General features: G+C 39.6%; 1 protein-coding gene across 8 annotated transcripts in view; it reads left to right on the top strand.

The window, feature by feature from the left end:
* Positions 1–26,188, top strand: part of LOC102293637 (transcription factor 4) — a 264,311-nt gene that overhangs the window by 76,437 nt on the left and 161,686 nt on the right. For all 8 annotated transcript variants that reach the window (XM_042220594.1, XM_014333384.2, XM_014333381.2 and 5 more), the window contains 2 exons: positions 6,858–6,913; positions 9,334–9,409. In XM_042220594.1, coding sequence (XP_042076528.1) covers positions 6,858–6,913; positions 9,334–9,409 — 132 coding nt within the window. The remainder of the gene's footprint in view (positions 1–6,857; positions 6,914–9,333; positions 9,410–26,188) is intronic.

The raw sequence follows: 26,188 nt of genomic DNA, 5'->3' as shown, positions 1-26,188 counted from the left end.
CAAAATACTCATTTGCCTAATAATTCTGCACTCCCTGTAATAATCAAGTCCACATGCATCAGAACATTGCTAAAATATCACAGTGTGTGGGTGCCTTCAGCAATTTAGCGCCTTGGCCATTTGTTCAGAACCAACTGGATATGTCCACTGGGCTCTACCAAACAAAAATCAGTTACCATGAGATTTGGTTTGATTTTCACTTGGTGGTGCAGCTCTCACGTTTCAAGTCAATTCCAAAATAAAATTGCCTTTAAGGCTTTTACAACTCATTATGGCTTACCTTGGGAGAGGTTCTGTTTGAGATGTTCCCAACTGAGAAGGTGTAAAAGTGTTTGATTACACAGCTGAGTTTGACTAAAAGAGAGTCTTAAGAGTATCTCCAGTGAATATGATGATCACAAAACTGCCAATCAGCTTTTTATTTTCTTTAAATCTTCTCTGGGAACAAATGATTTTCCGTTACCTTGTTCTACGTTGTTGTTGTTGAATCGACACCAGGTAATGATTTTCATTCATAACAAAAATAAAACAGTTATCTTTTTAAAGATCATTTTAGGATTATTTGAGTCTTTGAGCGTGCACGTTTTATTAAATTAATAAATGTGTCAATAGTTCTGTTTCTGATCACCACACACTGTTTGACATTTGTATATTGGGGCTGGGGAAGGCCTATAGTTAATTATAGAGTTTGGTTGGAGACCAGATGAGAACAGTGAGCCTACAGAGCTCACACAGGTGCACACCCATACGCTTGATTTTCTCACAGCACGACCACTGTCCTCATTTCTGTCAATCAGAGGCCATTTATTACCTTAATCAACACGTGCGTGTGTGTGTGTGTGTGTGTGTGTGTGTATCTGCGTGAGTCTTCATGCCATTACATCATTACATATATAACACGTTTGTTCGTGGTGCATTTCCTCTGTGTGTGCCAGGAAACTGAAACCTTTAAAGCTATGTGCCACAGAGTAGAATTGGTCAGTTATTTCAAAAGTTTCTCCCTGAAAGTGGCTAATACAGTTAACCCAGACATATTCATTCAAATGCTTTTAATTTTTAAGTCCAAGGAATTATGCTTTTCACTCTCTTACTGGCCTTCTTAAAAATTATTTGCAACAATTTAGCTATTAACGTCTGGTTTATGCAGCCTGAGCATCTGATGTTGAGTTGTGTCTGTTACTTAAACTCTGGGAAGCACTGATGTGGGGTCTAATCTAAGGCATCATTTACACAGGTCTAGAGAGATGTTTGCAACCAGTTGCCACGAGGGAAAAATGTCTATTCTGCAACCAATTACTGAATGGTTGCTGAAGATTGCTGGGTGAAATTATTTCCAAAGAGGTTACTGCAACAACAACAAAAAAAACCCTCCTTGAGATTGCTTTGGTTGTGTGTTGGTTGCCATTATGATTTTTAATACAGCAAAACTTTTGCCTTTCAATTGTGTGTATGGGACTGATTTTGGTGACATCCTTAAATTGTAGCTTCAAGAAAATAAGCTGGGATTTGAGCTAGTTGTCTCTAAGTTGAAGGATTTTGCTTTAATGGAGACTGAAAGCTGAAAATCAGCCCTTTTAAATTAGCATATTAACATCCACTAGGTCAGTGATGGTCATATAGGTTTGATTTTGATTGGGTTTTCTTTCAGGCACATCCAATATAGACAAATTAGCACGATTTTACATTATAAATATAGTATTACGGTCTTTCCAAACTATCCAACTAGTCAATGCTGAACACTAACCAAAACCAAACCCTAACCCTACATGGTTCTCTAGTGACCAGGTTAACTGTATTTTACTGCCAAAAAAAAAATTAGAAAACAAAAACAACACTCACATGGAATACAAAGACTGGCTCAATGGTAGTACTTGGGCACAGGGCTGTTTTTGTCCTCAGTAATCACACACACACACTCACACTCATATACACTCATACACACACACATTCACACTCATATACACACACACATAGGGTAACTGTATTAATAGGAGTCTGTTTTGTGTCAGGCAGGTCTTAATAGGATCAGTGTGAGAGACATGGAGCTGTCTGTCAGTCTAAGTTCATTAACTGATGATAGATAACCTGCACTGTGTGTGCGTGTGTGTGAGAGAGGGAGAAATGGAGGGTTAGAGCTGTATGTTTCTGTGCTTTTCAGTGTGTGTTTCCCTGCTTGTGTGTAAATTCTCTCCCTCTCTCTTGTGTAATTTATAGCCCTCAATCGGAGCCTTATCAGGTGCAGGACACATGGACGCCTCCTTCTCTCCTCCTTCTCTCCTCCTTCTCTCTTCCTTCGCCACATCTTTCAACTTCTGCACACCCAACTTGTATTTTTTCTCCTCTTTTTCCTCGCCTCCCTCTCATCCAATCTTCCCTTCTTTGTAGTTTTCAATGAGCAGAGATGCATTCTTTAATTGCTGTACTCCTCTTCCTCTTTTTTTCCCCCATCTTCACCATTTCTACCTCATCAGGACCGGCAGTCTTTCTTCACTTTTAATTTCTTTTTTCCTTCTTCTCATTCCCTTTTTCAAACTGCACCTTATTTGCTGGACAGAAATATGCATTACCAAAGAAATAAAACATATAAAGAATCATATTTCTGGTTACCTGAAAACAACTGTTTACCAGGACATGTAATATAAAGCCACTTTAGCTTTTTCTTTATTTCAGGTAAAGAATCCAACTGAATCACTATATATTCATCAGATCAAACTACTCAGCTTCTTGACAGCATCTCCCAGGGGATTATGGCTTCTCCCAATCTCGAACTGGAGCTCTTTTACATTAAACTAAAGTATTAACCGCTATACTACAGAGCTACACCTCCAAATCATGCTAGTTAATGATTAATAATGCAGTGTTTGTTCCCCTTATGGGTACAAAATTACTAAAATTCCTTAATTAAGTTCCCAAATCTGCTTATCCATTCTACCACACCAACCATGTTTAAGTTATGTTCTTCAAATAAACAGAAAGTCATTTAGGAAGAAGAAAATGAGAAAAAAAACACTCAAATATCATTTCACTAATTCTGAATCAGTATACATATTGAAAAGGCGTGAGAAGAAGTGGACGCTTAGTTTAATCTCATCCCTTCTCCACAAGTTAATATTTCACTAGCTTCCCTTTTAATATAAATCTCAATAACGATGATAGACATATTTCTAATAACAGAATATTTACACTTCTTGTTTTTACAACTCAAAAACTTTACCTCAAGACGTCAAAGCCAAGGACCTCCAGTTTTCTAAAGTTAATTGCAAAATCTTATTTGTGCATTAAGACCACATCTTTATACCTCCTTTTGAGTTCTTCATAGTTAGACATTGCTTGTCTGATCAAGTGTGTGTTCCCCTTATTCCAGGCAAGTTGCGTGTCTCCTAATTACATCGGTTCACGTCTCAATTCCCACAATCTGGTCAAACAAATGTATTATCTGTCAGTCTGAGTGATAAAATATAAACTGTCTAAATTTGCAGATGTGTTCCCTGAATCCATCCTAAATCTGACGGAATGTAAGTTCCCTAAATGTAATCTTTTACCTTAATTACCTTAAATCCAGCATGTGCTTAAAAAACCTTCTGATCTAATACTTGTTCTCTATATCTAATTGTTAAACTGGTTTTCCTAAAGCCATTAAGCTCCAAATGTACAGGGTGGGCCATTTATATGGATACACCGTAATAAAATGGGAATGGTTGGTGATATTAAAGTCCTGTTTGTGGCACATTAGTATATGTGAGGGGGCAAACTCCTCAAGATGGGTGGTGACCATGGTGGCCATTTAGAAGTCGGCCATCTTGGATACAACTTTTGTTTTTTCAATAGGAAGAGGGCCATGTGACACATCAAACTTATTGGTAATGTCACAAGAAAAACAATGGTGTGCTTGGTTTCAACGTAACTTTATTCTTTCATGAGTTATTTACAAGTTTCTCTTTGTTCACAGCCATTGACATGTCGAAGAGGTTAACACGTGAGGAGCGGATCGAAATTGTGTTGATATCTGGTGAACGCAGTAACCGGGTCATTGCAGCAGATTTCAATGCAAGACACCCTACGAGACCACCCATCTCCCATGCTACAGTTAGCAAACTGCTTGCTAAGTTTCGTGAAACTGGTTCAGTGTTGGATTTGCCAAAATGTGGACGCAAGAAAACTGTCACTAATGAAGAAACATCAGTGGCTGTCCTAGCTTCATTCAGCAAGAGCCCACAGCGTAGCACTCGCCGCATGTCACTGGAGAGTGGCATTAGTCGAACATCCCTTCGGCAGATATTAGCTACTCACAAATGGCACCCTTACAAACTCCAGCTACTGCAGCATCTCAACGAGGATGACCCAGATCGGCGCACAGAATTTGCAGAATGGGCAAAACAAAAATTGGAACAGGACCCTCAGTTCACGCAGAAGATTTTGTTCAGTGATGAGGCAAACTTTTATGTGAATGGTGAAGTTAACAAACAAAACCACCGCTATTGGTCTGACACTAACCCACATTGGATGGATCCCTCCAAGACTGTTGGAACAACAAAAGTGATGGTTTGGTGTGGTATATGGGGTACAACGATAGTGGGTCCATTCTTCATCAATGGAAACCTCAAGGCCACTGGATATTTGAAATTGCTACATGATGATGTGTTTCCCTCTTTATGCACTGAAGCTGGCACGTTCCCTGAGTTTTTCCAGCAAGATGGTGCACCACCACATTATGGGTGCCAGGTCCGAGCATTCCTAGATGAACAGTTTCCTGGAAAGTGGATTGGTCGTCGTGGGCCAGTTGAATGGCCCCCAAGGTCTCCCGATCTGACCCCCTTAGACTTTTATCTTTGGGGTCATCTGAAGGCAATTGTCTATGGTGTGAAGATACGAGATGTGCAGCACCTGAAACTACGGATACTGGATGCCTGTGCTGGCATTTCTCCTGCGGTGTTGCTATCAGTGTGTGAAGAGTGGGAGAAGAGGGTTGCATTGACAATCCAACACAATGGGCAGCACATTGAACACATTTTATAAGTGGTCAGAAACTTGTAAATAACTCATGAAAGAATAAAGTTACGTTGAAACCAAGCACACCATTGTTTTTCTTGTGACATTACCAATAAGTTTGATGTGTCACATGGCCCTCTTCCTATTGAAACAAAAGTTGTATCCAAGATGGCCGACTTCTAAATGGCCACCATGGTCACCACCCATCTTGAGGAGTTTGCCCCCTCACATATACTAATGTGCCACAAACCGGACTTTAATATCACCAACCATTCCCATTTTATTACGGTGTATCCATATAAATGGCCCACCCTGTAGTTTGCCCAAATTCACCTAATTATAACAAGTTCCCTAAATTTTCATGAATTGATGACAAACTGCATTTGTACAAATATAGTGTCTTATCCGTTTTCCATGTATGTGTTAATAAAATCGAGTGTTCATCAGGTGTTTGTTGAAAATATCCACCTGGTCATCAAACACACTCCCTCAGACCAACTCATTATTGAATATGTGTTACTGCTTTTCAAAAGCCAATCGCTCAATCCAGCTTGCCATCAAGTGTTTTCTTTGTCATTTCTCCAAACTGTCGTAAGTTTTATTCTCTATTATATTCTGGTCTGTTCCAATCTGTTATACAAAGTCATAGCCCAAAGGTACCTTAGTCAAGGTGGGGACGTTTGGCTTAATTCCAAAAGGCTTTCTGTAACTGAACCAGTTTATTTCTGTTGTGCTAAATCACACACACACACACACACACACACACACACACACACACACACACACACACACACACACACACACACACAGATAAGCTGACATTCCAAATGACTCGACAATGAATGTAAGCTGCTCACTATACACACACTGACACAATGAAGAGCCTATTGAAGAGAGATTTGTGCATTACAATGCATGAGACGGCTGTGTGTGTGTGTGTGTGTGTGTGTGTGTGTGTGTGTGTGTGTGTGTGTGTGTGTGTGTGTGCGTGTGTGTGTGTGTGAGAGAGCAGCATTTGCACATTTTATGCGACCTGAATGCACCGGTCTACCTGTCATGTATCCCTTCCTTTCTTCCTCTCTCTGTTGATGTTGATGTCTCTTGACCTTTGTTTTCACCAACAAATCGTCAAATTATGCCCTTGGATGTTAGCCTTGTAAGCGTCACAGCTCTATAGTAAAGGTCTGGTTAACTTTGACTAAACTAAAGCTAGTCTGTTAATAGGAATAAACATACAATGTCCATAGAGGATGATTGCAGTGTGCCATGTGGTCAACCTTTGGAATAAGAATTCATCATGACCCTACAGAACCTGGTGCCATTCATAGGTTACCTGTGACCCCTCAGTCAACACTCTGAGCTTTTGTAAAATATAACTTCCTAATCCAGTTTGTTAGATATTAGTGGTCCGCAGAAGGCTTAAAGGACCATTAAACTTTCCTGAGACACATTAAAGGCTCTGCAATCATAATCAATAACGTTTAATGACTTGGGGAATGGTGATATAATGATTTACGCTGCTGTGGTTGATTATAGACACATTACAATTGTAATATAAAAGTGCTGAAAGATATTGATTGATATTGTGAGTGATTAAAATGCAAAACTAAGGACTGCAGATATTTAATATGTCAAGTATAAACGAAACGACTGTGTGTTTTAGAACATCATGTACAATGAAGCGCTGAAAAGTGTTTCTTTTAACTTGTTATTATTTCATTTTTTCAGTATTTTTTCATCTATCTGCTTCTTCCTAGCTGATTAACACATAATTTTTGGACACTGAATTTTGTACTCTCAGTACTGTGTGTTGTGTGTTTTCTTTGGTCATTTAAAAAAATAACCATCATTCTCTCCCTGTCTCACAGATATGGAGGAGAGGACAGGTGCAGCATCATGGGCGAGTGGAAGTCGTTCTTCCAAGGTAACAAATTATAATAACCGCTAATAATGATTACTAAAGCTGATGTGTTTGCCTTCATTCATAACATTCATCATTTCATGATTAATGCACTGGACGTGTCTTGAAACAACCTGTTGGCAGGGACCTTTTCACTTTTTTTGTCCCCTTAAAATTGTTCCTGTTTTTCAAACAGACATTTTTAATGGCCATCAATACCTTGAAGTGCTGGAACTCTCAGCCACTTGTACAGTAGTGTCTTGGATCTTAAGCACCAAACAACAACAGTGTTTGAACTGTTGATCACATATGTGCCTTTCATTTTCAAATTAAGGTATTTGACTGTTTAAACGAGCCAAAAAGGTACATTCTAGTTCCAAAGTGATAATTGTATATTAGCAACGACACACTAAAAAGGCTCTGGGTTCAAACTTCCTGGCGCCATTTTTCTTCTTAAGCCTAAAGAGTTACAGCATCTTATGAGAGTCCTCCAGGTCCTGTAAGCTGTGAATTGTAGCTTTGGTGGATCAGACTTCTTAGTGCACATAGAATAGAATAGAATAGAATTCAACTTTATTGTCATTGCACATGCACAGGTGCAGGGCAACGAAATGCAGTTTGCATCCATCCAGACGTGCTTAGTGATATAGATATATTACAATATATATTAGCAATAATATAGATATGTGAGTATATTACAGAAATGGGTCTATTATGGTATCCCTCAGCACCCAGGCCCTGGTTCATTGTGTGCCCCTCTTTGAACCACAGTTCATCACAGCTGATGGCAGCAGTCGTCCGGCCTCGACAATCTAACCCCTGTCACTTACTTTGCACCTGCCCATCTCTTTCACATTCAACACACTGGCTACACAAACAAATGCTCACTTAGTAATACAGTGGTCCCTCGCTATAACACGGTTCACCTTTCTCGGCCTCGCTGTTTCGCAGATTTTTCTTTGTGCAATTTTGCATGCTTCGATTGCTAACACTGTGACACTGAAGTGCTGTACTGTATGTTTGTAAATTTTCTCCCCAACGAACACAACCATCGACAAAACGTTTTGCATGGTGAAAGGCAACAGCGGGTGCCTTTGGTTTCATTCTATAATACTGGACTTATTTTTCTTAGGTTTGAACTGTGAGAGTGTTTAAGCAAGAGAGAAAAGTGTTAAAATGTTCATGCCTGTCTGAGAAAAGTGTATAAAGTGTGTTATGAGGGGTTTTACAGCCTTAAAACATCTATAATGATTGTAAAGTTGGCTACTTCACCGATTTCACCTGTTGCGGGTTATTTTTAGAACGTAACTCCCACGATAAACGAGGGACTATTGTATATCCCAGTCTTCGACATGATTCTTCTATGTTTTTATAAGCTTTCGATTAAAACTGAGAGTATATTGTAGTAAGGCAAGCAGGCAATGTGTACTAAAGAGGATCGGAGCTATCCATCTGAGGCCTAAGTCATTGTTAGTGACCACATCCATAATCCTAAACGCAACACCGTACAATCAGAATAAGTATTTTTTTAAAGTTACTCTCCCTAAACGTGGCAATCGGGGAATGAAGAAAATACAAAAATTCTAACTTGCACACATCAAAAACTATTTTCTTATTTTTTAAACTTTTTACTTTTAAGGTTGGGTTCATCATCACTGATGACTTTGACCTCAGAGATGAACTAAACTGTTGTACAATAGCAGCAGGGCATAGAAACAGTACCAAGCTGTGAATATTACATTCATTACATTACATTCACATTTAATAATTGTTTATCATAGATTTTATGATAACCGTTTGTCCTGTGTCACCATCTGAAGAAATCCAGTATTTTCTCTTTTAACTCTTTCCACCATTTTACCAGCTACTTATTTTATCTGCCAAGAAGTAAATATACTGAATATCAATATACAGATAGGTACAGAAGAGGCTGAAGCTTTTTATGAAGTTCCATCAAGAGCATCTCAGCAGCAGATTCAGCCTGTAACTGTCTTCAGCCTGTCTTCACTACTACCAGTTTGCACAAATTTCTACTTCCTGTGTTTAGAATTGGCAGGAGACCTGTGTTACACGTCTTTAGCTTTGCTTCCTGTCATTGCTGTTGTGTTTTTCATCAAGTATTCAACATTTAAGGAAATGGAGCATGTCATGTTCCTGCTAAGAGTGCTAATTTCTACGCTTGCTGTGGTCAAACTTAGACAGATAACCTGCCTACAAGCAGCTCCATCACACGTTGTTAAACTTACAGCTTCACATTTAGTTTTCATACATATTTCCAAACATTTTGAACTATACGCTGCTGTATACACCATGTACACTGGAAAATGTAAAAGTGTCAGTCATCCAGTGTTGTCTCTACAACTTCAAAGACTACTATTTCTACTTGTAATGCTACAGATGATGCTGTTTGCATTGCTAACTAGATGTCCTGTCTCCCTCCTCAGAGTTATGCCGATGGGTCTCAGTACATGACGTCACATGACAGCCTCTCACCTCCGTACACCAACTCCAGGGTAACAGGTATGGTGCAAGCTAAATGTGTGTGCATGGGTACATGCATTTGTTTTTATTTATTTATTTTTGAAATTCATTTTTTTCTAGCCATCAGCTTTAGATTCACAGCTTTGTCGGGTCCTGACTGTGTGCGCGTGTGTCTGCGGAGAATTAGTGAAACACTAGCGTACACTGGAGGAGACAGGTCATCTGGCATGCAATTTCTCTCTCTCTTTCCTCTCTTGGCCCGCTGTGTGGAAAAACGCCAGGCAGTGTGTGCTCATTTACCCATGATGCTCTCTGCCTCTGGCTCTCTTCGATGTGGCGCCAGTTGTGAGCAAATGGCCACTGACACAGATAATCTGCCTCTCTCCCTCTCTCTCTCTTCCTCTCACACAGTCACACAGGCATATAATCACTGAAACACACACGTGCAGATGTACTTACACACACACATGCACACACACACTAAACAGAGCTTAATTACCTTTGACTGGATGCATCAAAAATGGAAGATGTTAGCTCTCAGCTATCTGACTCTACCTGCCTTTTTCTGCCACTCTGTCTCTTGTGCTTCTTCTCATTAGTTTTGAGTGAGCTCACACTTGTGATGCACTGAATCTTAAACCTTCCACTCGAAGTGACAGAGTTAAAAAAAATGTGCTGTTTGTGCATTTTTCTCCTATATTTCTTTGGCTACACATAAAAGATGGGCATAGCTACCATGATGTCTCAAATTGGTTTGTGCATTTTGGAGCTGTGACCATATTTAGACAAGAAGGGTGAGATTAGCTTAGGTAGATCAGTAAGCTTGATTAGCAGGGTACATAGAAATCAAATACTAGAATTTCACTTATCAAAACAAGTACACTCACCTCTGGTCTCTTACTGCAGTTAACCAATAACAAACCAAATATTTGTCAGACAATTACACTAAAATGCTGCACAACAAAAACTCTGACCACATTTCTTAAGAAGGGGGTAAATTGGCTGGTGACACTAAAACTTATTTGGAGCAAGCTGTTAATCTGTAGGGTGGAACAGTGGTGTAGTGGTTACCACAACTGACTTGATACTTGGTTTTGGTTGTTTTTCTTTTTTTTAAATAAGTGCCACATGAAGTGGGTGGGATTGCTCTTGTAACGCCACCTGAGAGTCCAATGACATAATTTATATGCACCTCGATTTTTAAAAAAGCCAGGTCTGATTCTTGTGGAAGAGTTGCTCATATGACTCATCAAATGATGTCACTCCCTAGCTCAGTTGGAAATCTGGCTGACTAGGTCCTAAACAAGTACCGGGTACCAGGTACTGCCACTTAATGGAAGTCCCTTAAACCTGAGAGGAGTCGAGTCAAAATGAGTCAAGTAGGTACTAGTAGAAAAGTGACTTAAGTATTCGTCCTGCGATAAACTGGCAACCTGTCTAGGGTGTGCCCTGCCGCTTGCCAAGTGATGGGTGGCATAAGCTCCAGGCCCCACGGTGACCCTGAACTGGATAATTGGAAGAAAATGGATAGATGGTCATTTATTTATACTGTAAAGTTGAGCATTTTAAAATGGGAATTTATGGGACTGACCATACCTGTTTTCACATTTTATGAGCAAAGGTATAAGGACACTTAACCAACAAAAGTGTGTTGATTACTTTAATGGCCATATGTGCCCAAAACAGGTGGCAGTAATGTGGTGCTCTAGCAGCCTCCACACGTTGAATTTCATGGTTTCTGCATCATGTCAGAATTTGCTCCCGTTTACCCACAAAAGCATTAGTGAGGTCCAGCTTGATGTTCTGCAGTAAGGCTTGGCTTGTACTCAACGGTGACTAGTGTTGAGCCTAGAGCTTTGTTAGCTCAGTTAAGTTCTTTCACACTAAACTGGGACATCTATATTTTCATGAGTCTGACATTGTGCACAAGGGTACAATCATATAAAAAACAGGAAAAGATCTTCCCTGAACCTATTGTTTAAACATCGCAGTGGAACTAAAGTGCTGAAATTAAACTTGTAAAAGAAAAAAAAAGAGCCCCTTTTGATATTTTTTTAACCGATTTATAAATGTTATAATTTTAGAGGGCATGGCAGTCTGGTTTCAAGTGGTTAATGGATTTTAGACAGATGCGTGAGTGGTGGTTAATTAAAAATGATGACAAACATTTTATTAATTTTGTTCATGTCATTAGGTGGAGTTTAAACTTGCCTAAGCCTCTTGAGGACTCGTGTTAAAGTTTTAATATATGCACGCACAAGTGTTTAAAAGCAAAGTTCACAAAGGGGAGGTTATTAATTAAATCAGCTGAAGCAAAAGTGTAAAAAACATTTTTATTATCTTATAGAATTATCCGAACCTGGGTGTCGAATGCACCAACAAGGCAAACGAAATGGAAAACTTGAGAGTCGTGGGCCTCATGTTGGAATGATCCATTGTGAGTGCGATGTGTTGTGACAGTGTTGTGATTATTTTATGTATCTGCAGACGCAGAGAGCGAGCAGACAATGCAGAGTCAGAAATGGAAATATTGTATTTCATCGGGCGCACAGGAGCTGCAATTTACTTTGATAATGATAATGCTAAGAGACCGAGACAGCAGGGGATATGGAGCACACACAGTTCTATCATTGCTAAGAGTTTTCTAGAAAACTCCCTCTTTGCTTTCTACCTTTAACAGAACCATTTCTCAGTCAACTGGTCTTGTAAAATTTGATTGTGTTTGATGTTTGTGTTAGCTTTTCTCTCTGTGTGTGTCTTGATGGATATTGCAGTCTTCAGTACCAATACTAAGATATCAATGATGCTGTTTCTCAGCCTGGATGAGAATTAGCAACTCCAACTCTGAGGCCACGGTTCTGATTGGAAAACGTGGATTTCCTGCTCTGGGTTGGGCAGGAGTTCACAAACCTTGGGTCATATTAACACTGGGAAATGAAGGAGCAGGAAATTGACAAGTAGATCAGTGAAACGTTGGCACTGATACGAATGCTGTATCGATCTCTTGCCTTCAGAGATGAGCCTGTGTCGAATTACTGGTTGATCTTTACCCTCACCTATGGATGTGAGTCAATAATAACTGAGGGATAAGACTCATGTTTGGATGTCATAAAATCAATGTTTTAGCATCATGAGAAGACAAAAAACAGGATGAATTAGAGGAGAAGCTCAACAATCTGGTAACCAGTTCTCAGGAACATCTGCAAATGTATCTTTACGATGGATTGGGGCCAAGGTGTTTCTGTTTAGTTGGCTTGTGGTTGCTTGGCTGTTGCTAGACAGTTACTAACTGCTTGCTTTGGTATGGTTAGGGGGTTGTTGAGGCTTTTTAGGTCAATCTGTTGTTGCTTTGCAGCTGCTATGGCGGGTGATATTTTGCTTTGCTTGTTTTACAGCATTTACTAGCCGCATTGAGAATGTTCTCATCAACTGGTTGGAAGGTAGCGGTTATTGTGCCATATATGAAAATGCTTTCTGCTGCTCATTTAACATAAACCTGACAAAGCCTAGATGAGTTTAAACAATCAATTGTACTGTTTGAAAGCTACTATAAGTATAATAAACTGTCATCTAGTATTCAGTTCAATCAATAGAGGAAAAAGAGCCATGTTGTAATTAGAAATTTGAAAAAAAGCATCTTAAAGATGTAACTGATCAATCCAAATGTACCCTGTGTAATCAGTTAGCTGCTAAACTTATAAATTTAAAAGAATCTTAAAAGTAGCTGCGGACTGTGACAGAGCTTCGCATTGCCTCCATTTGGTTGTGCACATGTCGCCAGGGTGAAGTGTCCATCACACTACAGTTTGTTTGAGCGAAGTTCATTCACAGCAAAAAAGTGCTCATGATCAAACGTCACACGATTCACAACAAGGCAATTTATGGCGCAGCTTTGCACCAGCAAAACAACCCCTAAATATTTCATTTATACCATAAACATGATTGTGAGCTTCAATGGTGAGCGACTGCAGCCCATTTAGGTCACCTTCAGGTTCAAGACTCTAAAGAAGAAAGAAACACTTCAGAGTTTAATGAACCAAACCTGAACATGTTGACCCTGCACCCCCCACCCCCACCGCACTTCTCTCCCTCTCTAACCTTGTCTGTTCTTTCTTAAACCCCCCCCCCCCCCCCCCCCCCCCCCCCCCCCCCCCCAAACAGATTTGGTTTGTTGCTTCAAGGCAACACTGTGCGATAACGGTAGTGTTACCAAAAAACAGGACTGACCTGCTAGATTAATCTGCTACCCCACACACACACACACACACACACACACACACACACACACACACACACACACACACACACACACACACACGCACACGAACAGAGTGATCTAGCAATCAGAATAAGATGGTGTGTGTGTGTAAATGTGGACCTTTACTTACATATGTGCACAAATTTTAACGTGTGTGGTTTTATGCCTATTGTGTGTGTGAATTTGTGATGTTGTTTTTTTATGTAACTGTGTGTTTTTGTAGGTTTGCGGTTGTGTGTGTTTCGATGGTATGTGTGAGTTGGCGGGTTTACCCTGTCAGTATCTCAGTGTGTGATGTCAGCTTTTGTGTGTGTGTGTGTGTGTGTGTGTGTGTGTGTGTGTGTGCTTTAATGTGGTTAAACGCAGAGGTCTGAACGTTGCTGTGTTCTTTGTGCGATCGAATGACTGCGTGCTTGTACTTGTGTGCGTTTTGATGTGTATGTTCAAGTTCACCTTGTCGTACTGTTAGGTCTGTACCTGAGTGTGTGATACTGCTTTTATCTTTATATGTATGTGTAGATGTGTGTGTGATTGAATGTAACCTTGCACTTGTCTGAATGTTTTAATGTGTAGTGTGTGAGTGTGTGTGTATTAATACATGTGTGAATGTGTGTTTTTAAACTGTGTGTGTGGAACTTAGAGGTATTGTGTGAGCGATTCTCACTTTCATGCATGTAAGTGTGTGTATGTGGTAACACAAAATATGCGCCTGTCTGAATACCTGTGTGTAGCTGCTGTGGCAGAGCAGGTGCACCAACCAACCAACCCCCCCTTCCCAAAATCTGCACACACACACACACACACACACACACACACACACACACAGACCGACGCACTGTAACTGTCACCTACATAGTAAATGAGGATCTCAGTGGTTTCAGCTTGTAAGCACATTCTGTTCTTTTAGAAACAAACAATCTGATGTAGCTTAATTTTCACTTTTCCTGCTTTTATGCTGTCATGTATGGATATGTTCTCCAATAATTCCTCTGGTCATGTTTGCAGTTTTGGGGGTAAAGCAAAAGAGTTTGTTGTGTATGATCATCTCTGAAATTACTCAAAGTTCAGTGCCTAATCATGTTGAAGAGGATAATCTTGTCTGTCATATTAGCCTTTGTCAGAACAGTAATAATTCATTAAAGTGGATGTATTAGTTATTTTCAGTCATATACTTCTGTCACATACTTTTACAAAAGTGAATATCCACATTACACATTTCCAAATTCCATTATTAGTCCCGTGAGTCCTGTGAAAGACTTCAGACTACTTGAAATGCTCAGTTCCAAGTTCCAGACAGTTTTTTTTTCTATTATTTGATCTGTATGACATCATAGAGGTGTGATGCCCCAGTTTGGGGGCTTAGAGTACACTTTTCACCATCTTACAGTACTGTCGTTGCAGGCTTTCCTCGGCTCTCTGTGGTAATGGTACGTATTGATCAGTGGCCATGACAGTTTGCATACTACCAATCATAAAACTGAACTCACAGCCCAGTATTACTTAGTGGTAACTAGCTTTGGTCATAACGCAAATGTTCTGTTTATAAGGTTGGAGAAAGTCAGCTGAGACTGAACAAGTCACTTGAATCAATTAGGAATGGATTTTTCCACTAAAAACGCAAAATCCACAGAGTCAACTTACTGGGTTCTCAATATTAGAGTGTGACTCTTAAAGGGTGACTGAGATGATCCCACAGCTCTACCTGTTGCCACAGAGGCTTCACCCTCATGTTTTTCTAAGTTTCTGGTTGCAAGGGGCAGCCAGATAGATGAAAGAAGACTTACATGGTCAGGGAAGATAAAAGATGTTTTGGATCAATCCAACCTTTTCCAATATCTGCTGACACTAAGAATCAATCCAGTATCATTGTTAAATTAATTAGCAGTTTTCCTCACTGTGAAATTAGGATCCATTCTTTTTGAGTCAAGCTGATGACAACAAGTTATGTTACAGTAAATGCAATAAAAGCTTCCCAACAAGTGTTGACTCGAGCCAACATTCTACCATAACAAGAGTCAAAGTAAAACATCACAGAGAGAGAAAACCCATCATCTTATTGGAGCTTTTCACTTGTGTCAATTCACTTCTGCAAACATATGGGGAACAAAAATACTTCCTCCTTTGTATGTCAGCTCTCACTGTTCAGGATTGAACTGACACCCAATTGAAATATTGTATCAGTGCATTTGGCCTTATTTCAGGCATATCTTTAGGTATGAAACCACAGATAGGAGAAAGAGCAACTTCAAATCCCTAAGAAGATAAAAAATCTCAAGTGGTGCACATCAGCATTTGCAATGCAAATGCTAATTTTAAACTTATTATTTATTACAATAAATTTTACTGAAAAAGACAATTTGACAAAGGGATAAACCTAGCAAAATGTTTGCTGCTCTTCTGTTTCCCAGATTGGGTTTGCATCCAAATCACTTTCCTGTACTGTAACTTCTAAAAAATGCAGCATTCTGCAGCATTAAGCAAAGCTGTATATAAAAAGTTGTTTATAAACCTGGTGAACTTGGCTCCCTCCTCCTCCTCGTGCTGTTTTTGTTGAAATGCAGTGAGTCAGCCGTCTGTCTCACCTCTGTGTGACCTTATTAATGAGTGTTGAGCCATGAGGCTGGACCCCCTCTGAGGAGGTCACATCTGGACACTTTATATAGAAATACATATCTGTCTCTCTCCTCTCGTTCATATTCCTTTAGTCACTCTGTTTCTCGTCTAAATTTGGCAGGCCTCTTGTTTTCTTTTATTTCATTCTCAGTTTCTCACTTGATGTGACTTGTTCTTTTTGCCCCTTTCTTTGTCTAAATATATGTATATATGTATTTATGTTTTTTGTTTTTTGTTTTTAAATATGTAGACAAGGGGACCCCTTTACCTCAGATGGGTGTGGTGCCAAGGTCCGACCCCCACCTCCACCCCAGTCTCCCTGTGCTTAGTCTTGATTTTGTGCTCAGAATGTTAAACACCGATCGGATGTGAAGAACAATTACAATGAGGGGAAAAAGGAAAGGAGGAATAGTGGTGCAAATGGTTGAAGTCACAAAACTCAGACACTGTTTGGGGTTGTAGAACTGCTGCTTATCACTTGACCTATGTGTAAATAAGGTCACATGATGACACCAGCTCTGTAGACTAAATACAGACTAAAGATTTTGCCCTAAAACATGCGTTTTGCTTTATGAAGCGTGTTGTTTTGTTTTGTTTTTTTTATCACAAAAACCATGATTTTCATGATAAAGTGGGACGTGATTTTCCACACGTCCCTGACCAGTAAGACAAATATGAAAACTTTTTAATCATGTGGTTCTGAGAAGCACCTAAGACTTCAGTGGCAGAAGGAAGAAGATGATGAAAGATTAATAAGAAATGGGTAATCTTCACTTTCGCTGCACATTACCCTGAAATATTGAGGCAATTTTTCTTGTAGCATTCTTCGTTTCCCGCTCTGCCCTCAATCACTTTCTTTCTGTTGTCTCTACTGATTGAAACTGAGCATCCACTGTCTCATTCTTTGAGTATTTTGAAAGGATATCATAAATTGATTAGTGCTGCGCTGACTTCAATGCATTAACACGGACGCACACTGTAAGCCACTGCAGAGTATTTAGTATATTATTGTTTTGAAGGGGCTGTGTATCACATGTAAATTGTCTGTGTAATTAGATCTGACATTGTAATAATAGGTCTCGTCAAGGCGAGAGGGTGGAGAGGGGAAAATGTGAAATGTACAGTCTGAAAGGAACGGTTCAGCACTTCAGGGTTCCTGATCATGTGAGGGGGGTTGTGTTGAGTATATATTTTGAAAAAACTGTCAGAGTTAAATGTCACATTTTGAAAAGAAGGTAGTCCCGCTGTACGATTACTGCTACGACCATACTATTACATTTTACAGGCAGGTGGTGGCCGAGCTTGGCAATTAAGCTCTTAATGTCTACCTTCATTTGTTGCCAAAATTTACTCATTTCACAAAGACAAAGACTGTGAGTACCTGGTATTAGGGACATATTTGTGCCATATTTGTGTGGTTCAATAAGTTTGTCAGCATGTGCCCAAGAAAAACTGCATGTTGCAACCAAACATCACAGCAAATGTGATAAACACCATAATATGACCTCTATGGCTGTTACTTTTCGTGCTGCAAGAGTAATCTAAATTTATGTGGTTGAAAATGTTGATTTGGAGGTTGATGGCGTGCAAAAACGAAAGTAATCCCATCACCAGTGTTGTAAAATTCGTATTTTCATGGTCAAAACTATCGTGTAAGGCATCTTTAGAATATCTTCAACCAGCAGCAATGACTCTACAAAGCTGATCCCTCTGCAGGGCTGTACTGAGGAGCTTTGAGCTAAATGAGACAGATAATGTGCTAACAGAGCTAACCTGGTAATGCTAAGCAAGTATAAAGGTGTAACATACGTCTTTGGGAATGCCAGCAGACTCCCATGTTAAGCATCAGCTATAGTATTGGGCAAATTAGCATTTTGATCTCATGGTGGTGAAAAAGGCAAGCCAAAGTAAGTAAATACAAAACTTGCTACCACCTCATCCGCACCACGAGTGGTGCCTTTCATAAGTTGGTGCTGCATAGAGTGGGACTTCAGGCAACCTTAATAAACAGAAACTAAAGTTCAAAAGTGCAAAATCCACAGAAGGAAAAACAAACTATAAATACAAAACTGCAAAGAAAATTGAAAAGGGAACAGAGAAAGATGAACAAGGGAAGAACCACCGACCACCCAGGAGCATGACAGTTACATTAAACTTATAATAAAAGTCATAAAAAAGTATAGTCACAAAAGTGTCTTTATTATTTTTACCTAACAAGTCCTTCAGTGTAAACAACACAATAAGTTGTTTGCATTGGCAGATATTGACACACACAAGTGTTAATATTGTTCTGATGCTTTGACCAATCCATCCACCTTGAACTCCTCGCTACATGGAGCCGTAGAAATATCAACTGATTCCTCTGTCATAGCTTTTACAGGTCAGCAACTAATCTTAAACCCTTAAATTTCAGGCAGGTGGGGGTTATAAGAAATTGCTCATTTCTGTTGATTTATTAAACCGGTTTATTGTAACTTTATGTAACCATTTGTTTGCTGTCTCGACACATTATGGAAAGCATATACCGAATACTGAACACACGAAAGGATCGTTGAGAAAAATTCTTCATATTATATTTGTTATTATGTAAAACCTTATCATGACCCATCAAGTTTTCAAAACTGCCAAACATATGAAAAAAAAATCTATCTGTGTCCGTGTATTTATCTGTCTGTCCATCCATGCATTTGTCTGTCTTCTCCATCTTCTGTCATCCATCCAGATGAGGCCCCAAGAGACCAAGCTCAGGTCACTCATGTTCCACTGTGTGTGTGTGTGTGTGTGTGTGTGTGTGTGTGTGTGTGTGTGTGTGTGTGTGTGTGCGATTTTTCCTGCCTTTCAGTGTGCGTGGATTTTGTGTGTCCTTTATCTCTGCATGTCTCTACTGCTATGTGTGCGTACAACTCGTGTGTGTGTGTGTGTGTGTGTGTGTGTGTGTGTGTGTGTGTGTGTGTGTGTGTGTGTGACAGACTGTGAAATGGTGCGTAGTAGCACCTGGGCCCTTCAGTGTTGATTGATCGGCTTGGTCATGTGGAAGAGTCCCATCTGGCCAGCCACGCTACAGTGTGTGTGTGTGTGTGTGTGTGGCTCAGGGAGAGTGCTTGTTTGTGTGTGAGAGGTGAGAGAGGGAGATAGAGATGTGCAGCATTAAACAGTATGTTTATTGTGAGTGTGAGTGAGAGTGAGAGTGAGCGAGAGAGAGCACTTCAGTTATAACTGTGGCTCCCAGAGGCCAAAGATGAACTGTATTTTATCATCCGAGGGGCTGCATGCACACTGCAAGCCTTAAAGGAAAATGTCCATATTTTTTAGAGTCTGAATCTTCGGTATCACGAATAATGTGTATTATACACAATTGGTGAGAGTTGTGTTAAAGTATGCTTTATAACAACTTTATTTTTCATTTTTCTTTTAACTTTTAGAATAACTTTTTAAAATTTAATTATAGTATTTGGGTGTTTAATAGGGCCTAAATGCATGCCTACTAAGAATAGGCTATTGAATACAAATTAACAAAGACTAATGCTAAGTTACCATAATACGTCAGTATAAGTGGTCACTATAATAAACTGAATGTGAGCGAGCTATGTGTTTTAAAAATCTTTGAGTGTATAAAGTGTTATAGTGTTCTCACACACTCTTTTGGTTGTGATTACAGTTTACTCACAATCTTACTTACTAGTCAGAACTTTCACATGGAGAGAACATCACAAGAAAGTCTGAAGTACAAAGAGGAGCTGATGAAGCTACATGTGCTATGATCAGCTGAGCAAAAAGCCATTAAAATAAAGGAAATGCCCATCAGAGCCTGAAACAACATAGAAAAAAATGAATACAGCAAAGTAATTTAAACCAACTCAGTTAACTACTACATAATAAAGCACAAAACTAAACATGTGGAGAGTCAGTATTGTACGATATGCGTTAGAACGGGGATGTGTGTACATGTTTGTAACTTAAAGAGGCAAGGAAGCAAGAGAGCAGGAAGTCTCTGACCAGCAAGTACCTGAAACACCTGCACAGGAAAGAAGAGTTGCGAGGAAAGAGGAAATCGAACTTCTAGCATAGATGGATAAAAGTAACACGTCGACAAGGTATTTTTAGCACTATGTGTCACCAATGAAGTCTAAAATGAAAAGCGGATGGGGGGATACGACAGTCGGACTTTCACACAATATTTAAATTGGCACTTTCATTTTTGTTTTTTTAATTTTTTTTACATAAAATACTGGTGAATGTTTAATGAATGTTTAACCCTTTAAAGCCGGTCGGAGCGGGCACGCTCTGTTTTGCGTAACTATTTTTAAATCCCGGTAGCACTGCAACCACGTAAGCTAGCGCAATAATTTTTTTACATATGAAACCGGAGGAGTTGTACTTACATCTTATGCCATCAGCTTGTCCTAGGTCAAGGTTTCCTTCCACATATAGCTTTGCAAAAACTGCATAAAAAGCACTTGCAGCAACAAAACCATAATATTCCAGAAACACGCTTTGCCGATCCGATGAGCTGTTCATAACACTTCCTACGTTGGAATAGACGTCAGCGCGAACTTTTGCATGTCCGCCATTACCTGCCCGAAACCGGAAGTGACGTCATTTTCGTGGAAATGTAGTTGTTGTTTTTTTACCATCAGGGCCTCATGAGCCTATACTGGTGTTTTTAAAAGTTATCTTTGACTTTATGACTTTCTGTGTCGTTTCTGGGATGCTGAGGACTCATATTGCACTGCTGGAAATAGTTTATTTTGATGCACATGCTGCTTTTTTGCAAATTTGCACTATAATACTTATTTTCGTTTTTCCTGCAGTATATAAAAATTGGTGTATTTCAAAAATAAAACTATGAAGACACTCAAAATAAATTTCCTGTGGTGGGAAACTATTTTGTGCAACTTTTTTGTATTTACAGTTTTGAGGGATAAGCCTCTTAAATTTCTCTAACTAGAAATATATGTTAAAAAAGCAAAAACGATTTTCAATTTTTTTGTAGTTTATTGCACTTTTTTGCAATTTATGTAATTACTATGCACTTAATGCAGACATATTATTAAAATCTGGGCTATAATGGTTGTATTGATGTATAGCAACTTGAAATGCTCCCAAAAATGGCACTACAACAGCATGTAAAAATATAATATAAGCTCTGGCAGACTTGGTTCTATGGTAGGTCTTAAAGGGTTAATATCAAAAGGCCCAGTCATTAAAAAAAAGTCTACTTCTTTAGGCTACTGAGTCTTTAAGCCTAATGTAGCTCATCTGTGGAGACAAGAGGTGAAATGAATGTAAGTAGTTATATTGATGTGGAATCAGGTTGCAAAAAAAATATGTCAGGTATTGGGTTTTCAGCCTTTTTCAACCTTAAATCTTCCTTAAATTACACCTGTATGTCTATGTGCACTGGACACTTCATCCGATGACCTTCGTAAGCTGTCCTTCCGTATCACTAACATCATCATGTATGCCAGACCACCAAAGATGGAGCTCCGTAACATGAATGCACAAATCGGACATGCGTGTGAGATTTAGACCTGCACTATAAAATGGTGTAAATCAGAAATGAATTCATGCGGATTCGCTTCCATTAAACGAACAAGTGTTGGTTAAAGATTAGAGTCGAGAAATCTCAGTTTAAAAATGGAAAACAGAAATAAAGAGAAAAACAGATGCTGAGAAAAACGAAGACGGAGACAGACAGGGAGAGAGACAGAAAAAGAGACAGTGTGTGTTTTCTGAAACGAAGCCAACTGATAATTAATGTCTCTGACATCATGGTGCTCTAATTAAGCCTGGCATTCATTAAGCCAGGAAAGGGGGGGGCGTTCGTTAGTGGCTTTTTGGAGGGGGGGATTTGTTAAGTCTTCAGTGTTACTGTTTTTAGACAAAAGAGTGAGCGATGGAGGGAACAACAGAAAGAGAGAGGTGAGGAGAGACGTGGACATTAGCACAGGGTCTTCAGGTGAGATGACGCACCTTCTGCCTGCCATATTGGAAGTCACCAGCCTGTGGACTGCTGATTCTCCATGTATTGAACTTGGTTATTTAAGACAGACCTGAACAAAGGCAGTTATTTCTCATCAGAAACTGATCCTCACAGTTCACACCAGATAGATAATAAAGAGATAATCACATCAGCTGTTTCACTGTTAATACATCTCATTAGTTGCAAGTTTTCATCAAAAGTTGATAGAATCCTACTAGTTAGCACTTGGTTAACACTTGCTCAAGTTGATTAGTGCATCACAGACTTGCATGCTTTTAATTAAAAGTAGCAAGTTTCACTCTTAGAACTACAGAATGAGGAATGAGTTTGCAGATCAAACACAAGGTACACCTGAAGCTAAAAATTTGAGCTAATTAATTCTACAAGGACAAGGTGCTACAGCTGAGTGATCAGTAAAATAGTTCAAATGGGTGTAACCCACAAGGAATGGTAACTGGACTTGATATAATGTAGAGCTTTTCTAGCCTTCCTGACCACTGAAATCATTGTTACATGACTAGCCACATTCACACAGCACACACATCGATACAGTGCACAGATATTTATCATGCACACACATTGATGAATGCATCAAGGGCAATTACTGTTCTATATCTTGGAAAAGGACACTTGGGCATGCAAACCGGGAGAGCCAGGGATCAAACCACTGACCTTCTGATTAATGGGCAACCTGTTCCGTCTCCTGAGCTATAGCCACCATTGCCCCCAGATGGTGGGTCAATATAATGTTAGGTTAAAGAATCTGAAAGAAAAAAGGGGAAAAGGAACCAGAGAATAAGTATATGGGGCGACAGGAGATCAGGTCACATTATTATAGTTAGATAAATGTAGCACTACTCCTTTTTGGTTCGTAAAGACAGTTCTCATCCAAGTCTCATGTCTCATCCAAGATGCTTCTTCAGTCTTGAACTGAAGGACACTGGCCTTCAGATTCAGTTTTGAACTGAAGAAGCCCCATGGATAAGAGATTAAACGTCTTCATGAACCACATAGATGTCCTGATTCTTTCTTTTCAAGCACTCAAAACTGTCATGAAACCTTTGCAGATATAAAACTAATACAGTAAAATGACTAAGGCACTTATGTACTGCATGTGTCTGGACTGAAGCTAAACAGTAAGGGAGACATGAACAAAGGTAAAACACTGAATGAATTGGGCTAGATCTGAAAAGAAAATAGAGCAAATTATAATGAAGGTTATCTTTTTCTTTAGGGGGTAAAGGTATAGTGGCTAGAGTAAAGGTAGAGGGTTTAGGTTTGGAAGCTACCCCTAACGGACTAGAGCTAAAGAAATTCAGTATAATAGCAGGGTAGAGGTCAAAGGTCAACAATTAAAGGACTAGATCGAAAAGAGCCAGGAATCAAACACTCTCACGATTAGAAAAAAAAAAGAAGTTTTGAGCTGTTCTAGGTGAAGGCAAGCAAAATGACATCTGAAAAACGGACCTCCCTCGTTAACAAATACAAAGCGACTGGAAAAAATGAACGACGTGGAGATAAAGGTTAATGTGGTTGAGGAACAAGAAAGACATAAAAGTAAGAGCAAATGAAGCCAAAAGAAAAGACTGATTTTGAAGCAGGGAGAATGAGGGAATACAGTGGCATTCATGAAAGGAAGTGTAAGAGATAATAAAAGCAGTTAGTGAAAAACAGGGATGGAGTGACATGGAGAAGAAGGGAAAAAGGGGCAAAATGAAAAGTAAAGTTTGGGATCCCTATCCATTTTTTTGATCGGAGGATTTTCTGATAGCTAATTAGGCATGGAGGGCCAACCATCGACAGCTGCATTCATCATCATAAAACGTAATAATTAATGACATTCCAACAAAGAAAAATATGCAAATGAGCTCTCCTCATTAGCATTTTCATATTCAGCTCCCATAATGCTTTTGCTGACAAGGTTGTAATTAATGAAAATTCATGTCTCTTAGCCGAGGTCTAGATTGGATCGCATTCATTCGCAATCCCCCAAACGAATAGTGGAGAGAGAGAGAGAGAGAGAGAGAACGGGAGAGGAAGAGGAAAAAAAACGCGACGGGGATCACTGCCAAGTTTTTAGTGAGACGAGCGGGAGGGGCGGGAGACAGAGCGAGCGAGAGAGAGAGAGAGAGAGGGGGTGAGACAAGAAAAGAGTTAGAGAGAGGGAGGAAAATGGAGATGGAGGAAGGCAGATGGCGAGAGATGAAAGGAAGACAGGCAGCAAGAGATACAGAGAGAGCTCGAACGACAGAGTGAAATAGAGAGAGGCCAGTGTTGATGCAGAAAGTTACAGGGAAGCATGCAGAGTGACATGAATGGAGAACCAGGCAATGAAAGAAAGCATGTAAGAGAGAAAAATATGAATGGAGGGAGACAAAGGTTGAAGGAAAGGGAAACAATGGGGTGGACAGGTCAGCACTAGAAGAACTTTACACTTTCTTTTGGAGAAGATTTGTAGGACTTGTCAGCATTTCTATCCCCACATATTGAAACAGTGTCCCACATTTTGATTGGCTGTAGTTTAGAAAAGTCCAAATTTTGTTTTATTTTTTTAAGTCTGCCTTTTTTCAGTTTTTTTCAAAAGGCTTTAAAAAATAAAAGTCACACCGAAGGCACAAACTACACAGGTCTGGGTGAAACTAGCGGAACGTGATTCTTAGAGTTTTGATCTAGAAAAGAGGAGTGCCACTCACAGAAACTGGTTACGGAGCAGATGAATCCCCACAGAAACCCAAATGATCACTACACAACGTAGCAACTGTAGTAGACGTTAACAACAGTTTAAAATGAAAATATATGATGTTAAGAAAAGCAACAGAAATACCTTTTGCGCCACATTCAGTGGATCTGGTTGTCCTACTATGGCTGGAAATGCACTGACATTTTCACAGCACTTTTCTAGTTTTACTATCCATCTCACTTCTGCTCCCACGGCTAACTGGGAAGGCCTCGCTGTGAGGCCATAGTGCTAAAGCTGCACCAACTATGCAGATGGTGATGGCTGAATTACTTTAAAACTAAATTCTCAGATGATTTCTAAAGTCCCCCCTTTTTCCCCATGACTTCTGAGCAGACTCGTGGCAGACTTCATATCCTGATTGATTTTTTTTATCTCACTTTCACATCATTTTTTCAGTTGGTGGATTCCTTGTCTAAATTTTGTGCAACTTTTACTTGTTTGATCTTTGATCTGGTTGAATGGTGGTCTGTGGGCAGCAGCATTACACCTGCACTGGCGTTGAACCAAGAAGAAGCAAGTCTAACAATATCTTTAATTCACGAAAGAAAGAAAAGAAAAAAACAATTTTAACTCCATCTTTAACTTTAGCCTGTAATTTGTCAGCCTTGTTTTGGAGGATTGTAAGTCACTAAATCTAAATGACTTGAACATGATGAATTGTGTGTCACAGACAAAGAGAGAGGCAGACACTCCCTCTGGGGACTGCTGCTGTACACCTGTGAAAACGTAAAGTCAGAGCTTCACCAGGAGCTTATCACTCCAAGTGTGTGTGTGTGAGAGAGAGAGAGATGATGCTGACAGATAACAGTATCTGCGGTTTGGCACCTGAACACAGCTAATAGTGATATTTTGCTCTTCACTCGGCGACGGCAGCAGCAGCTCGTTATTGTCTTCAACCCGTGTAATAACAATATTCAACAACATGATGTCAGTTTAATCTGCAGGTTCTGTTCTGGAGGTTTTTGTGGTAATTATGTGGCCGTTGTCTACATCCGTGTAAGAAACCCCTCTGTGCTTGTTCAGGTTTTGGTCTTGTCTGTACTGGTTGATGATATCATTGGTTTCACACTCGATCGGTCAAGTCAGTTACAAGTGAATTCACAGTGAACTAAAGGCTTTTGTTGTGGACTTAGTTCTGATGCAGCTCAATTTTAAAAACAAAAATATGGGTTTTCCCACTATTTAAAAGCTGTCACGTGTGCATCTGTGCAGCTTTAAAGAAGG

This window comes from Haplochromis burtoni, unplaced genomic scaffold (genome assembly GCF_018398535.1).
Source record: "Haplochromis burtoni strain Fernald_Lab_line unplaced genomic scaffold, NCSU_Asbu1 Contig_51, whole genome shotgun sequence".
Lineage (NCBI taxonomy): Eukaryota > Metazoa > Chordata > Actinopteri > Cichliformes > Cichlidae > Haplochromis > Haplochromis burtoni.
Note: the sequence above shows the minus strand (reverse complement) of the source record. Positions and strands in the feature narration are given on the sequence as shown.